Source organism: Ictalurus furcatus, chromosome 8, assembly GCF_023375685.1.
Source record: "Ictalurus furcatus strain D&B chromosome 8, Billie_1.0, whole genome shotgun sequence".
In the NCBI taxonomy this organism is placed as follows: domain Eukaryota; kingdom Metazoa; phylum Chordata; class Actinopteri; order Siluriformes; family Ictaluridae; genus Ictalurus; species Ictalurus furcatus.
Window position 1 is genome coordinate 14,847,284 of NC_071262.1, and position 16,177 is coordinate 14,863,460.

The 16,177-nt window shown below is 36.4% G+C and overlaps 2 protein-coding genes across 3 annotated transcripts in view; one reads left to right on the forward strand and one right to left on the reverse strand.

Moving 5' to 3' along the window:
- The window catches only part of slc36a1 (solute carrier family 36 member 1), a 33,206-nt gene extending 21,317 nt beyond the window's left edge, over positions 1-11,889 (reverse strand). Inside the window, exons 1-11 of one of the 2 annotated variants that reach the window (XM_053630984.1) lie at positions 10,955-11,889; positions 9,417-9,525; positions 8,975-9,098; positions 8,802-8,892; positions 8,484-8,572; positions 7,136-7,225; positions 6,107-6,191; positions 4,538-4,756; positions 2,205-2,247; positions 1,793-1,959; positions 106-275 (exon numbers count right to left, since the gene is read on the reverse strand). In XM_053630984.1, coding sequence (XP_053486959.1) covers positions 106-275; positions 1,793-1,959; positions 2,205-2,247; positions 4,538-4,756; positions 6,107-6,191; positions 7,136-7,225; positions 8,484-8,572; positions 8,802-8,892; positions 8,975-9,098; positions 9,417-9,444 — 1,106 coding nt within the window. In that variant the 5' untranslated portion in view covers positions 9,445-9,525; positions 10,955-11,889. Of the gene's footprint in view, positions 1-105; positions 276-1,792; positions 1,960-2,148; positions 2,248-4,537; positions 4,757-6,106; positions 6,192-7,135; positions 7,226-8,483; positions 8,573-8,801; positions 8,893-8,974; positions 9,099-9,416; positions 9,526-10,954 lie in introns of both variants that reach the window. The other variant, XM_053630982.1, reaches the window with a different exon arrangement.
- A 288-nt stretch (positions 11,890-12,177) lies between these two features.
- atox1 (antioxidant 1 copper chaperone) lies at positions 12,178-15,210 on the forward strand. Its single transcript, XM_053631587.1, has 3 exons — positions 12,178-12,288; positions 12,501-12,573; positions 14,557-15,210. Exons 1-3 carry the CDS (start codon positions 12,283-12,285, stop codon positions 14,679-14,681), a joined length of 204 nt encoding a protein of 67 aa, XP_053487562.1. The 5' UTR covers positions 12,178-12,282; the 3' UTR covers positions 14,682-15,210.
- The last annotated feature ends 967 nt before the right edge of the window (positions 15,211-16,177 follow it).

A 16,177-nucleotide genomic window follows, 5' to 3' on the forward strand; every position in this document is an offset into this window, starting at 1 on the left:
ACAGGTTGCCACATATATAGATTTTTACAAAGTATTATACTTGTGGGGTTTTATGAGGTGGGAATGTGCTAGGCTTTTTGATGTGTTTTTTGTATTTTGGCTCACATGTAAGGAGGACGAGGCCCACACGGATGCTGAGGTCCACAAGCAGTGCCCACCTGGGCCTGACCCGTGCCACTGCTGGGGGAATCAGAATTTCGGCTGGCACATAGAACTGCAGTGCGTATGTGATGTAGATCCCAAATGAGTACAGCAGCTTCACAATCTGATACATCCTACAGAAGCATAAATACAAAAACAGTAGATCCAGAAAATCAGGTTCAGTAAATCACAAAGCAAATATGCCACCAAACAAAACCCTGGCAACCTTGAAAGACCTCCCATCCTCCATCCAAGGATAATCAATAAGTAGGGCACTTTAAACAGACATGAGCTTCCATGCTGCGCACTCTCATTTGCGGAACCCACAATTTCAGCTGCCATGCATCCGTGCAAGTGCGAAGAACTGGTGCATCCTTAAATAATGTAATATGATACACCGATGTATTACTATGATATATTGATTTTCATCATTAACAGTGTAGCCAGTGTACTGCATTTAATCCCACTAAAAAAAAAGTCTAAAAATAGCTATGCTTTGAAACAATTTTTACTTTAACTATGAAAAAGAGGACTAGTTGACTAGTCAGCTACTTTTCTGAATTGCTGGTCAACCAGTAACATTGGTAGTCATGCTACCCCATCACATACTGGCTTACTATAGAAGCACACTACTTATTCTTCACAAGCGATTGATGCTCTTAAAACTACTTTTAACTAAAAACTAATTTAAACCACAACCAAGTGCTACTTCTTACAAAAAGTTAGAAGTGTAATTTCTTTGGTCAGTTTTGATTCTACCATACAAGAGTCTCACAATAATGTTTCAGCTTTAAAGAGATCATTAATCATTAAAGAAGTATTAGGTGAGATATGTAAAAATTTGTCAAGATTATGTCTCTAATGGTTAAATGAAATTTTAATATTTTTTTTACTCCTTTAGGATGCCCCCACATACACAAAGCTCTGCCCCAGAACCTAGTGTTTTTTTTGGCATTCAGTTGATTCAAATCCATGTTATAACCCAATAAACATTTGCAATTGAGCTCATACTGATTTATGAGAAAGGTCAAGAGTGCCTTTGCAGTCTTGTTTTATTTGTAATTCAATTTATTTTTTACATTTTGAAAGTGTAAAAATGCAGTTGATGAACTGGAATATGAATACAAAAAGAAACATAGATATATGACTGCTCCTTGACATTATTATAGGTTTATCTGAGCTTTGGCTAACATCTCTGTTTCTGCCTGTGTAACTTGCACACAGTTTACATCTTCATCGTTCCCTGAAGAGAACAGCGCACATACAGGTTTGAGAGGTCGGACTGTATTCTGAGCCACGTGCTGAGGTTTGCAATAGCTATTCTTGTCAGCTCCATTCTCAGTGACCTGTTTAGACCACATATTGGCGCACCTGGCTGGAGAGAGGCTGAGAGCAACCTCCTGCCTACACTGTCGAACTCGATTACAGAGAGCAGCAGTTGGCACACTCCTGCAAATTGAAATGAAACTGTGTTTGCCTTCAACACCTGAACACTCATTCAGCCGGTGGTGCTTTGCTTGTCCAGACCATACAGCATTATATAATATACAGTCTTGAGGAGATTAAAATACAAAGAGCACACTTTTTTCATCAGCAGGCAAGATGTGGCGTTCAGCCAACTGTAAAATGCAGACGTGTGCACAAATCTCACCAGCAGTCGGGTAAGTTGAGTGTGATGCTGCCCCCAATGCGCGCACCAAAGCAGATGTAGCCGATGGTGCCGAGGGAGATGTACAACATGGTGACGATGCCCATTCCCAAGTACAGCACTTTGCTGAAGTTCTGAGGTTTGTGCATTTTGTTCTCTAGTGGCAGGACCTTTGGGTTTACATATGAGATTATAAAAGAAAAATATAAATAAATTATAAATTACACACACACACACACACACACACACACACACACACACACACATACTTTTGATGGGTTTAATAATTCATAATTCTAGCAAGATATTGGATTAAAAGCTGTAAAATGGTGTAAAAAAAAACAAAAAAAACAACTCACTACACCGATTCCTTCAAAGGCAAATATAGCAGTTCCAAAGAATAAAGGGTAGTCACCAGGTTTTCCAACCAATGGAAGGTTAATAGGGTGTGGAATATGCTGAGGAGGAAAAAACAACAACAAAGCATATTGAAAAAGCTAGTCAGATAAGCATGTGAATAGTACATTGTTCTGCATGAAAACAAAATAAGAGTGGGTTCTGAGTAAAGACAATTTTCAAGCAAATAAATCAATGCTAGATTCAGGGTAGCTCACTAGTAACCCCATGAGAAGTGTCACAAGCTGGCAGAAAGATAGCACTGAGAAAAAGAAATCTTCAATCGACAACTGAAAGGCAGTGAAATGGGGCACATTGTGGAATTTAAATGATTAATTTTTATCCAATAAACTGTGAGACTTATTCGCCCATTTAGAGCTTATCAGCTAAAAGAATGCATAAGGATGCATGTATGATTCTCCTTTTTGAAGAACAATAGAGTCGCTTTTTTCACCCCCAATTTTCAGCAAATTTCCCCTTGGGGATCAATAAAGTATTCTCTCAAGCTAGGTCCATGTAATTATGGTCTTTTCTTTGTCACCTGCTAGTGTCAAATCTTCACCTCTGAGCCACTTGAATACCTAACAAGGAGAAAAGGTCAGTGGTGTGTTGCGGCATGTTGCAGGGAGGGGGAGGAAGAGGAGGAGGACGAGGTGTGTACTGCCTTTGAATCTCAATAAGGGAGAAAATGTCTGTGCTGCAAAACTGCTTGCACCATTGCAAATCCAATGCAGATTAAAGTGAAATACCTCTCAAGGAGCTGTTGCTTGCACTTGCCTTTTCATCCATATCAATCACTCAAGAAAGAGAAGAAGTGTGTCCGGAGAGAATTGACCTAAGCACACTCACTACTAGATATTTTATAGTTATTGTGAAACTAGGTTTCACTGTGTGCATCACTCTGCTCGTAAAATTTCCACTTCCTAGTTCAAAACCGTTATTACAGCAGCGCTAGTGACATTATCAGCAGACAAGGCAAACAACGTCAGATGAAGATGAAAAAGGAAGAAGGGATGCCAATTTCACCTGGAAGCACCTTTAACAGGAATGTACAAAATCAACATGGGCTAACTAGCAAGCTATAAAGTGAGGGCAGCTTCTTTGGGATCAAGTATATCCACTAAAAATAAACAAAACATTTGGGCATACTGTGTCTGAAATGTAACTTACTGGATATTAATTTCTTGTTTAGAGAACTGTTGTGTAAAAGCAACATTGCACTCGCAATCGTGCGGTTATACTGATTAGCTACGGCACTCAGACTTCAGCTTCGTGCTTACGCCCACTCACAGCCATGCTGATATTCGGTATAATTGCTCTCTTGCTAGTGCGATATTGCTTAATGATACTACAGCGCCATTGAATTCTCAACTTTGATTCTTCAGAGGGTGTTGATTAATTTTCTATAACAGCAGCTCTGACAACAGTGCCGGCTGCAATTCAAATCACAGGTTTACATTATCGCTCATTAACAGCTCATTCAAATGGACTTGTATCCATAAAATCTAAGGCTAATAATAAAATAATAAGAACATATTATTTAACAAAGAAAAGTGTACAGTTGTTGATATTGTGAAGCTTTAACATTTTGTACACTTTGTAAGGTCAGTACGTTTTCCACCATGGGAAAGTTTTCATCACAGAGAGCTTTGCACTTTTTGTGGTTTCTCAATAACAAGACAAGCTGCATTTTTTTGTCTTAATAGTTATATTAAAGAAAATGAAGAAGGGCTGGTGACAAAATGACCATTTATATAGCATACATACATGTTATAATGTAAGTAACTTCCACAATGTACCACGACATTAAATGTAAGTATAAACAGTTAAAAAAAAAAAACATGATGTGTCGTTCATTAATACGTTTCTAATTGTCATCATTGGCAAATTGCTGCTGTTTAACAGAATAACACACTTCGGGACATGCTGTTATTGGAAAATATTCAACCTCAGCGCCGATAGAACATCATGTCCCGTCATGTTTTATTCCTTCCAAAACTAATTTTTAAATCAAGGCACCTAGATGTATTATAAAACAAACATGAAAAATTATTAAAGAAAAAAATAAAATCACAGTAGAAACTGTAAAAAAAATAATAATAATAATAATAACATTTCATTAAACTTGAACTGATGAGAATAATGCTTAAGTAATTCAAGTAGTATAAAAGTTATGATATAATATTTTGGGCTTTTATAGTGAAAAAACATTGAACTAATTCTTATTCACTATAAATAAATAGGAAAAGCATCTCAAAGCTTATGAAAGGATGCTAATAACTGGTGCATTTGTACATCACTATTACAACCTTGAAAGCACATCAGAGTGTGTATGTGTGTGTGTATATATACCGTTAGGCAGTAGTAATAGATGAGCACCAAGCTGGCAGACATGACCACGTTGGCCATGAAAGAGAAAGGGGTCAGGAACTTAAGGTTGCGAGTAAACACCAGAGCAATGATGAAGGGGAGGAAGATAACCATGTAGATGCGAGAGTCAAAGCTGGGAACAATCACTGCCGTCTCATTAGTGTTGCAGTTCATTGTGGTCCCATTGGCTGCCTCAATTACCTGACCAAAACATGACTTAATGTGAATTTCTGAAGGTGTGCGTCTAAAAGTAATTCATTTAAATAAATCCAGTCACAGAAGTATATACACCTATATACTGACAGGTTTTACACATTTTGCAGGAAAACTTATTTTTATAGGCCAGTATGTAATATAATATTTTTGTTCATATGACAATAATTGAATTGTGTTCACACACTTATTGTGTTTCTCAGTGTTTGCTACCGAGAAACAGCTGTATTCTGGGTGGATACAGGAACCACAGTGTTGTGCAAGTACATTACTGACTAGCCTAATTCTTTGACAAAAACAAGAATACCAACAAACAGCTCCAGTGCCCTCTGGTGGTAAGGAAAATCGCAACAACATAATAAGCAAAGAGACCCAACATACAGTATATTCTTGATATTGGGTCAAACTCCATACTGTTTAATAAATGTAATACAGTGCTGTGAAAAAGTATTTGCTGATTTCTTCTGTTTTTGTGTATCTCATACTAAATTGTTTCAGAAAACAAAATCCAAAATAAAACAAAGGCAACCTGTGTAAACACAAAATACAGTTTTTAAATGAAAACGTTATTTTTTGAAGCAAAAAAGTAATTCAACACCAACTGGGCCTGTGTGCAAATGTATTTTCCCCCATAGTTACTAATACCCCAAATCTATTAAAATGACCTGATTACTGCAAACTCTGTTCAATCAAATCAACATTTAAATAGAACTTATTCAACAGCATGAAGTTGTTTAAAAGGTCTTACCTAGTAACACACCATGCCAAAATTGAAAGAAATTCCAGAAATGATGATGAAGAGGGTGATTGAAATACATAAATCTGGGAAACCTGCAGTAATTGAGGGAAACATGAATTCAGCTCTCTACCAGAAAATCCTAAAGGAGAATGTCCAGTCTTCAGTCTGTAAGTTGAAACTCAAATGCAACTGGATTATGCAGCAAGACAATGATCCAAAGCATAGGAGTAAATCCTAGTCCTAGAAGTAAGTGAAAGACTGATCTCCACTTATCGGAAGCGTGTGGTTGCAGTTATTGCTTCTAAAGGTGGCACAACCAGATTATAAGTTTAAGGGGCCATTCGTTTTTTCTCATGGGTGATAGGTGTTGGATAACTTTTTTTGCTTCAATAAAAGAAAATAATAATAAAAACTGTATTGTGTGTTTACCCAGGTTGCCTTTATTTTATGTTGTATTTCATTGAAGATGTAAAACTATTTAGAATGTGATATACACAAAAACAAGAAATCAGACACCCCCCCCCCCCCCCCCCCCCCACACACACACACAGCAACAGCATGAGTACTGACTGAGGCATGTCTACTGACTGACTACTGACCTGTTTAAAATTGTCACTCAGGAATACAAAGTACACGCAGCAGAAGCCCAGCTGAGTGATGATCAGGAACAAATTTACCAGACGTCTAGCAACACAGAAACAATTCAAATGTATTTTTAGCTAATTTAGCCATGATCCACATTTTTAATACTTAATAATATAAAACAAGCAGGAAAATTAGTAAGAGTCTTCAATATCACATGATATCGATGTGGTTTAGGACAAGTGCTCAGGCAGTCTGTTAAAAGTTATAAGTCTGCTATATAAAAGTCATGTGATATGTCTGCTAAACTTTTGCAAGATCAGTACCAAACTACTAACATTAGCATGCATCCACAGGATACTTTTGCAGTGTCTTGATAATAATTATCATTCTCACGGTGTACCAGAAGTAGTGGTGATTATTTTTTAAAACCAGTTCCCGCCTTCTCCCGCTGACATTCCTGCACAATAGAGCCCCATTGTGTTGTGATAAATGCTATACTGTTATAGGGCAGCCATCTTGGACACTTGAATCACCTTATTTATATTTATTTATTTATTAGCACAGTATGGTAGTAGAACTGTATTTAAAAATGCTGAATGTTATGTTTCTGATAACTTAGTTTCACTTTAAACATTCAATCATTCATTCATCTTCAGTAAGACACCAGGCCATTACATTGCACCATGCACACACACACTGTTTTAAGCAAGTACGAACAGGAAAAGATCTGGGCATGTAGTTATAGAAAGGTTTTCGCTGAGATAGACTTCTATTACTTCTTACCCTCATAGATCAAGTGCAAAACCAAAGTACTGGATACCAATCATGTCCATACATGTCTTAGCTGATCCACTACAATTTGGCTAAGCGGGAAATTGTGCATATTTGACTTTTCACCAAACTATTCCTTTAAGGTGCATATGATTTTGAAACTACTTTACAGCAACACAAAAGAACCAAATAGAAGATTAGAGGATATACAACACCATCACATATTTTCAATCATGTATCATCTTTCAAATATAAAATAACCGCACAATCACCTTCCCCATATAGAATGCCTTCTTAACCAAGACACATTCTCCATCCCATATTCCACTGCCTCTCCATAGGACAGAAATGGCTTTCCTAACCTAAAAAAAAAGAAACAGCAAGTCAAACTTTCTGTTAATTTGAGGATTTGGGTAAATGTCCCTAAGCACAGATGTTTTAGATATTTCAGTCAAACCTGTTGAACTTGAACAAATGACAAGTACAAAAGTAATATCAGCAAACAGTCAGCAAAAAATTCAAAATAGCTAAGAATGAATTTTTCAGAAAACGTAGTTTTGTAGTTATGCAAATCTATGAATAACTATGTATGATTGTGTTTTTTGCCATACTAAGCTGCTTCGGTTTTCATCGAATTTAGCTAGATGCAATTGTCCATAGTTCTAAATACACATGATTGAACTTTGTCAAATAGTAGAGTGAGAAGCTATGACTATAAATGTAAGTGATGGGAATAGGTCAGACGCTGCTTTGCACCCTTTACGTCTAATCGCTTACATTTTAGTTTCACAGATAGAGTTTTTCCTTGAGCTAACTGTTCTGCTTTACTGTGTTTACCACAAACTGCTTTAGGGTTCTGCAGCTTCACTGCGGAGATCCTGCATCCATATCCACCGAGATCAAAGTCAAATTACCTGTCATTATATTTATTAAGCCTCTAGGCACACTGCACTAAGCACAAAGCTCAATTCATGGCATATAATCGTCAGTAAAATCAAATAAGCCATATCCGATTCACTACTGGTTCAGTGTTTCAGTCCATTATCAGCACTGACAGTGAGGCTTCATACATTCCTAATGATTCTGACACTCTACTAAATTTGATCCCTCCAGTAATCATGTGTCTTCTCTTTAGTTAAATAATACTTTACCTAAATGATCAAACTACACAAATTAAAGTGAACATGACAAAGCTTTAGATTTGCTTGCACCTAAAATCATGTTATGCAGTGTTTCTATTCTAGCTGAGTATTTTTCACTCTCGTATGTGTAGTACAATTTTCACATAGCCCAAGGAGATTCTATACAGAAAACTGCTGACCACTGCACAAGTGATTCATGTGACCATGTATTAAACAGTGATTTGTCTAGACTTGACTTTTCCTTTCTCTCTCCTGTCTTTTGAACAAGCCAGGACAATATGTTTCACATTCTGACGTATAAGTTTAGTTATAGCTACTATTTTTATTATGTTTACATTTTGCTTATTTTAACCTAAAAACTGTCTCAAATCAGCACATTAATGTGCAAGTGTTAATATGTGTAATTTGACTTAATAAACAAGTTCCACGGGCAACTAATAAACAGTAAGCACCCATTTTGGCCAGGATGCACTCTTACTTTGTGCTTAGATGATGCGAACAGTTCACAAGGATGTGCATGCAATGTACAGCCACAATGCCCATCACCAGCAGACTCAGAGGGCCCAACTGCCAAGAACAATTTAAAGAGATGAATGAAATATCATTTGAAACGGTTATGCATTGGTTATTTTAACAAGTTGCACATAAATTCGGTCTTTTCAATAGAATGTACATGGCTGAAAGTTTACAGAGTTTACAATGTAGCACAATCAAACACATGCAAACTGCAGAGCAGAGGTAACAGCTGAAAATGCATATTAATGTAATAGAGTTGAAATGATTTGCTGTATCCTACCACGAGCCCTGCGTTCTTCACAGCTAGAGGCAAGCCGAGCAGTCCTGTACCGATGTTTCCTTTCAGTAAATGAATTAATATCTGTAAGAAACTGCAAAGATGATAAATAGAACACCATGAAACATCATCTACCTGTTCACACAAGAATAACAAATGTAAAAAAAGAGTCTTACGAGGATCCAGCTCTGCCCCCAATTCGCTCGTACTCGCTCTGCCTGCGGGAAGGACTGTTCGGGTGGATGGGTTCATCATCATCATTATCTTCTGGGCTCTCGTTTATTTGGGAAAACACTGGTCCTGTGTCAGGTATACAAAAATGCATAACTAATAATAAATATCATGATGTGCACATATGGTTGTACACATTTTATGTTTTCTAGAGACAAAAATAAAAAAGCACATTCTCAATTAAATTAGGTTTGAAATAAATCCCCTAATAAACACACCAAAGCACAAAACAGTCACAAATAACCTGTGAATAAAGACATTCTTATAACCAGTAAGAAGAGGAAAAACAAAAAACCCAAGTACACTCCAAACACCTAAAATCATCATATGATTAAAATGAGCAGGCTTGCGAAAAACAGGCTCCTAATGCACATTAAATTCAGTTACCGTCCTGATAGTTGATATCTGAAGCCATGGCTGTGCTGCTTGGCTGTGTTTGCTATAAACTGACTCAGCACTCTGAAGCTTCACTATGGAGATCCTGCATGCAGTGTCACTAAGATCAAAGACAAATCAAATATTATTATTTTTATTAACCCATCTGCTACACAGACACAGTGCCGGTTGCCTCAGTTGAGCTTCAGTGCACGCAAAATTTGCTCAAAGGACAAAAGACAACACTGAAACCACGGTGTCTGAGAAATGCAAGAACATGTAGGAATGATTTATTTTATTTATCCGGTTCTAACTTTGAACTAGATGAAAACAATTATGTGCATAGCGTATCACAGTTGCTGAATCAAATTGGATTTAAATACAAAAAAAAAAAGCAAAAATCTCCAAAATAACAGTAAATAATAATATACATATGACTGTGGCTTCATGTCAAGTCATATTTCAATTATTCGGATGCTTCTTACAGCACTACAAATCCCACTTTAAAAAAAAAAAAAAAAAAAAAATTTGATCAATACTCTATACAAGGGGTGTCAAGCTAATTTCAGGTAATCTTTAGTGACCCTAACCCTAACCCTTGTAGGCAGCACGTGCCATTGTCACAGAGGAAACAACAGGCAATGCACTCCACTCCGTTTAAAGTTTGCTATAACTCATTTGGACAAGCCTATGATATAGTGGGGAAATAATGGGAGAGTGTAGTCTGGTGAGACAAGAGCAAAATTGACAAAAAAAAAACAAAAAACCTTTTTGGCTGTCATACTACACACCATGTCTGGAGAAGAAATGGCAGTGCACATCACATTCAATTGAACAAGATTTAAAGACAATATGTTTAGAAGAATGGGCCAAAATCACACCTGAATACTGCAGCTGATTAATTTCTTCATACAGGGAGTGTCTTGAAGCTGTCATTACAAACAAAGGCTTCTCCACTAAGTATTAAATAAAGTTCTCTTAGAATTTTCAATACTTTTTCCCTGTGTTACTCCTCTTTATTAGACATAACTTCATTTATGGACTTTAATGTGTGAATTTCTTGAGTCAGTCAGTATGAGAAGTACTGGTTTCATATAGCACAAGGAGAAACTGTTGACTGCTTACTAAGCAGTGGTTTGCTGAGATGCAGTTTCTTCCTAGGCTTCCAGGTTTATGTCCTATGAAGAAACTACTGTTACTCATTCAAGGAATGAGGCAATTAGTGCTTTATTTACCATTAATAAACAGCACAATAACACGTTTCACAAGAAAACATTAGGAACATCATTTACCTGAATATAGTTCAAGTTCACATGAGCTTCAAATCATCTATCATATAGAGTTTAAATGTGAAACATATTCTAGATTATATTCTCATAATACTGAGTCACATATAATCGATGTGATCATTATAACACTTATCCTTTCCATTAAAAAACGCGTTTTACTGGCATATATTTCAGTTCACCATTTTCTCAGTCATTTCAGCACAATCAGTGAACACAGGCTGGATCTTACTGTGTGAACTGCATTTATTATATCAGACTTACCACAAGGTCGAGACCAGCAGCGGTCAAATATTATCACTTAAGTAGCTTAAAATATTATGCAAAAATATATACATGTACAATAACTGGACATTGTGTTAACAAAACCCTGACTTCTGATCATTTCACTCCACAACAAGCCTGTTCCCGGTTAGGTTGTTTCCTGCTAGTAGCGTGACTGTGTCCAGTCACGTGATCTGCTCAGTCAGCTGGTACAACTTCCAGGGAGCGTCTGTGTAAAATATATCAGTGTGTCAGCGTACAGCGACCTCAATCTGCTTGCGATGGGGCCTTTTTTTATCTGCGTGGAAAAGTCGAATCGATTAATAAAGCAGCGATGGCAAACTGACGCTTTGTGAAGCATTGGAACTCCGGACTGTTTCGGAAAATAATTCATTATTAGTCGAAGCTTTTTCGAGAGTGTGCAAACTAGTGACATCTGGTGGTTAAAGGGCTGAAGCGCAGATAATAATCTACTGCATACCGTGGAGGCTGCAGTTGGTTTTGGACAATGAACAATGAAAGGCAACTGTGTAATGCTGTATATAGTAAAAACAATACCCTAATATGACATTTCTAGCATTGAATGCATCTATGTATAGTGAACCTACTGACAAACACACACACACACACACACACACACACAAATAACTAATACATCTTTATTTAACCAGCTCTAGTCCATCTCTTATTTCTGAATGAATAGATGAAAAGCGTGAGTTTAAGTGAATAAAATGCAGTATGAGGATTTGATTGTGCTTGTTGATTTTGTCAGTAAAATTATTAATATATTAATATCTTATGCACATACATGTTTATTTAGTGGATTATGAGTTTCTTCCCCAAAACTTCAGAACGCTCTCGTTTCTTTTCTGTTTATATAACAACAAAATACTTTTATATCACTAATTCAATCTTCTGTGGTTTGTGTTGCTTTAAACCAGTTCAAAGCAACCACGTGGTTGTGTCCCCGAAAACGCGGCGTTGAACGTCACTGGTCACGTGTTTGTTCAAGTAGGAATACAGTGTTTCCATTAAAGTATATAGTTTTTTTCAAACCGAATAAAGGTTGACATAATTATAGAAAGGTACATATTAATATAAATAAATCTACGGATTTATGCCTGTGCTGAGAATATGAAATTACTGTTCAAACAATAAGCATAATATTCCTTTAACCAAATCAAGTGTATGTTCATAAACACTTTAGAAAAGTTCCGGGAATTTATCGATTGTCCCTAAAGTCACACGTCTACAGTCAGCTCAAAGTGCCCGAGTTTGTTATTCATTTGTGTGTTTCAGCGGCATATCGACTTAACGCTGATCGGATCATGACTGTAAGTATGTATTTGGTCTTTGAATAGTGAGTTTACCAAAGCCGATGGGTTTGCTATTGGTTTGAAGACCAATAGTTAATTTGAATTCTGTGTTTAGATCATTTAGACCAGCTAGCTACTATGAGCAGTTTATAGGTAACTTCAGTTTGTTGAAGTCGACTCAGTATTTCACCTCTTCTAGTGGACTCATCTTTTCTTCTTTTTCTTCACAGACCCACGAGTTTTATGTTGATATGACCTGTGAGGGATGCTCTGGTGCAGTAACTCGCGTCCTTAAAAAAATAGGTACGTTAACGCAACATAGGCTAATGTGATGTATTTTACTTTTTTTTTTTTTTTTGCCAAATAAGACTTCGGCCTAACTACCTTAAACTAATTATGTTTATTGTATCCACAGTATCAGTACAATTGTTCTAACTTGCTAATGCACGTTACATAGCCATATTAGAAGCACCTTAACTATTAACAAATTATTTACATTCCATGTAAATGACTTTGAGATGCAGCCCTTTTTATCTGTAAGAGTATTTTTTTACTTCAGTGAAGTTCACAATAAGAGGGCATTATTGCCAAGAGTAATCATACACACAAGAAATTTGAGTTGGTAAGTGAAGCTTCCAGTGCATACACAAATATGTCAACATATTAGGGATGTGACAGTGAGGAAATTTTCCCACCAATTAATGGACGTGTGACAATACCGGTATGACCTGCAGGGTGGGGCCAGGGGCGGGGCATGGTTTTCCCCTGTTTATGAATTCCTGTGCAGCCCTTTCACTTTCGAATTTGAGGCAATTGCTTGAATGGTGGGTTCATTATTATTCTTAATGGAAAACACACCAACTACAAAACAGTACAAAGACTTGCTTATATTAAACAAACTTGCTTATATTAAACATAGAACTTTTGAAAATAAATCTTCCGCCATCGTCTTGTCAGTCAGCTCGCCTCACTCTTGTCACGTGATAAATGAAATCTGACTCCTGCTGATCTGTGCTGTGACTCATTAGGCTCATGCTGAATTGAGCAGATACATTCAGTTTTTAACTGTGGTGCCCATTCTGTAACTGAACTAAATGATTTTTATTACTATAAAAAGGCAAAACAAAGGTGGGGGTGGTCCCGCGGTGGGCAAGTGATGTAATCAGTGTGCGCCAGAACACTGTGTAACACTGGGAGCACCGACTATTGCAGCAAGCCTACAACATGTATACAAATATGACAGTAACTCATATAATAAGAATTAAATAAGTGATTGTGTGTGTGTGTGTGTGTGTGTGTGTATATATGTATATATATATATATATATATATATATATATATATATATATATATATATATATATATATATACACACACTCATACAGTATTGCAAAAGTTTTAGGCATCCTATTTTTTCAGTACAAACTTTGTTATAGATTTTTATTTTATGACATATATTATCGAGTCAGATTTCCAGCACAACATTAAATTTTATAGAAAAATGTCAGTTTGTATGTCAGTAAAGAAAGAAGTATATTACATAAGAGGCCACTTTTCAGACAAAAACACAATTAAGGCTGCTGGCTTTTGCTGCAAAAATAAGAAACAAGTGCAACAATCAAAGTCTCCAGAAGAACTGTGGCTGGTTCTGCAAGATGGTCAATAAAACTTAACAGCTATAAGATATCCTGTACCAGAGACTACTAATTGTACCGGAGACTACTAATAACATTTTTTTAAGCAAATGTTTGACATACCAAATATCGACTTTGTTTCATTTATTTCTGTGTACTGCTCGCTATAGTATTTTTTTTTTTAAATGTAGAAACATTTAATTTCATTATGTTTGAATGCATCTTTGCTCTACAGCATTTCTTTGCATGTGCCTCAGACAATTGCATAATTTTATTTATATATATATATATATATATATATATATATATATATATATGACACAATAAGCTTAAGACAGAATGGACATGGCATGGTGCTGTGCTGTAAGGGGTAATGCAATGTACAGAAGGTAGGAGTATGTACAGGTAATAAAATAATAGCAGTGAATGTACGGTTGCAAATAAGAGTCTATCTACAGGAGGCAGATAACTGTTCATGAGGGCGATGGCATATGGGGGAAAAGTTGCTCTTGTTTTAGTGCTCAGTACTCTATAGCGTTGGCCAGATGGCAGCACGGCAGCAATTAATGTAACAGTATACGTAATACAGTTTAATTCTGAACATATGCATTTGCCATAAATGTGTTCTCCCCCCCCCCCCCCCCATCAACAGATGTCAAGTTTGACATTGATCTTCCTAACAAGAAGGTCTTCATTGAGTCGGACAAAGACACAGAAGTACTGCTGGAAACCCTGAAGAAAACCGGCAAAACTGTGACATACATTGGTCCTAAATAGACCAGATGTTAAACATTAACTGTCCATATGGAACAACAACATATATTCCAACATGTATTCCTGTCATCCTCCATTTGTAATCCCTTAGTATTTGTATAATTTTTAACTTTAACATTGCTTTTGCATGTTAAAGTTGCATGTTATTCCATATTGTACTACTAATGGTATGTCTATATACTATTTTTCAGGCTTAAGGTTCAGCCCAACTCATTTGTAATGATTATGCTGACAACATGAAGAAGGTCATAAAGGCTGGACATATGTGAAATTAGTCATAAGCTGATTAATGGACATATTTATGTCTCATGCCAAATTGTTATAATGTAAACTGTTCTATATATTTGTGCATTATACCAGTTTATTATGTTGACACACACTGCTACTGGGTTGTGTAATATTTGTGACTTTATGGACTTTTTGCTCTTGGGCTCATGCTAGTTGAACATTCATTATTACATGTAACCTGAAAAACTATGTAATGTATTAAACAGTTGAATGTAAGGAATCTAGATTAAATATATTTGCTGAGTCTCCAAAGCTTATGCATATTATAGGAAAAATATAATTACCTTCAACTTTCCAGTGGGGGGCAATATTACACTTTCATTACAGTAAACCACACTGGGGGGAAATTGGTATAACCCTGTGTGTGTTTCCTACCAAAATAAAATAAATAACACTGGTAAATTCTTTGCTATTTTATATATTATCAGATTATTGTAACGCACTACAGTAGAACACACACAAAAATCCAGTCTATTTGCTGCAAACTAAGGTAATTAATTTATAAAACAAAACCATTTGACTTATGTACACAGAGCATTTAGGAGTATGTCGAAGGCAATATGGCTGGCACTGGCGAGCCCTGACCTCGCTCTGGGTTTACTGGATCAACACTGGAAGAGCCTTCTACAAACCCCAATGCCACAGACACCAGTGAGGCATAGACAAGAGTAGCACAGCAGATGTAAAAAGCCCAGCCAAGGAATTTGGCCATCTCAGGCATCTGTTCCTCGATGGACACTATGAAGGTGATGAGAGCACTGGCACAAAAAGCAACTGAGAAAATAGAAACACCAGTCAGTACACAACATAAAATAATATACTAATTTCATGGGATTCTCATCATACAAGCCACTATCACATGGTATATGGTTTATAGTTTATAGTAATCATTCAATGTTATGGAAAGTCCTCAAGACAAGTTCCTGTTATCACTCACATTATAGCAGCTATAAACAGTCATTCCCTCACCAGCCTTTTTCTTTAATAAGAGTTAATAAGAGCAAAATACACAGCTTGTAATGTAGTAAAGACTTTTTCCATAAATGTTAAACATCCCCTTACCGAAAGCGTCACCATTTCAACAATAATTATTTTCTTTGTTAAATCACGTTTTTTAATTTCATTTAATATTTGGCTTAGATTATGTGTAGTGTCCACCACACAAGTCCACCTGTTACTATAGAATCAATAACGTGTTACCGGACCGACTG

Bases quoted from the DNA above. Each gene is read 5' to 3' on its own strand.
- atox1 (XM_053631587.1), top strand. The intron at 12,574-14,556 runs GTACGTTAACGC...CCCCATCAACAG, and splicing joins TCGCGTCCTTAAAAAAATAG to ATGTCAAGTTTGACATTGAT.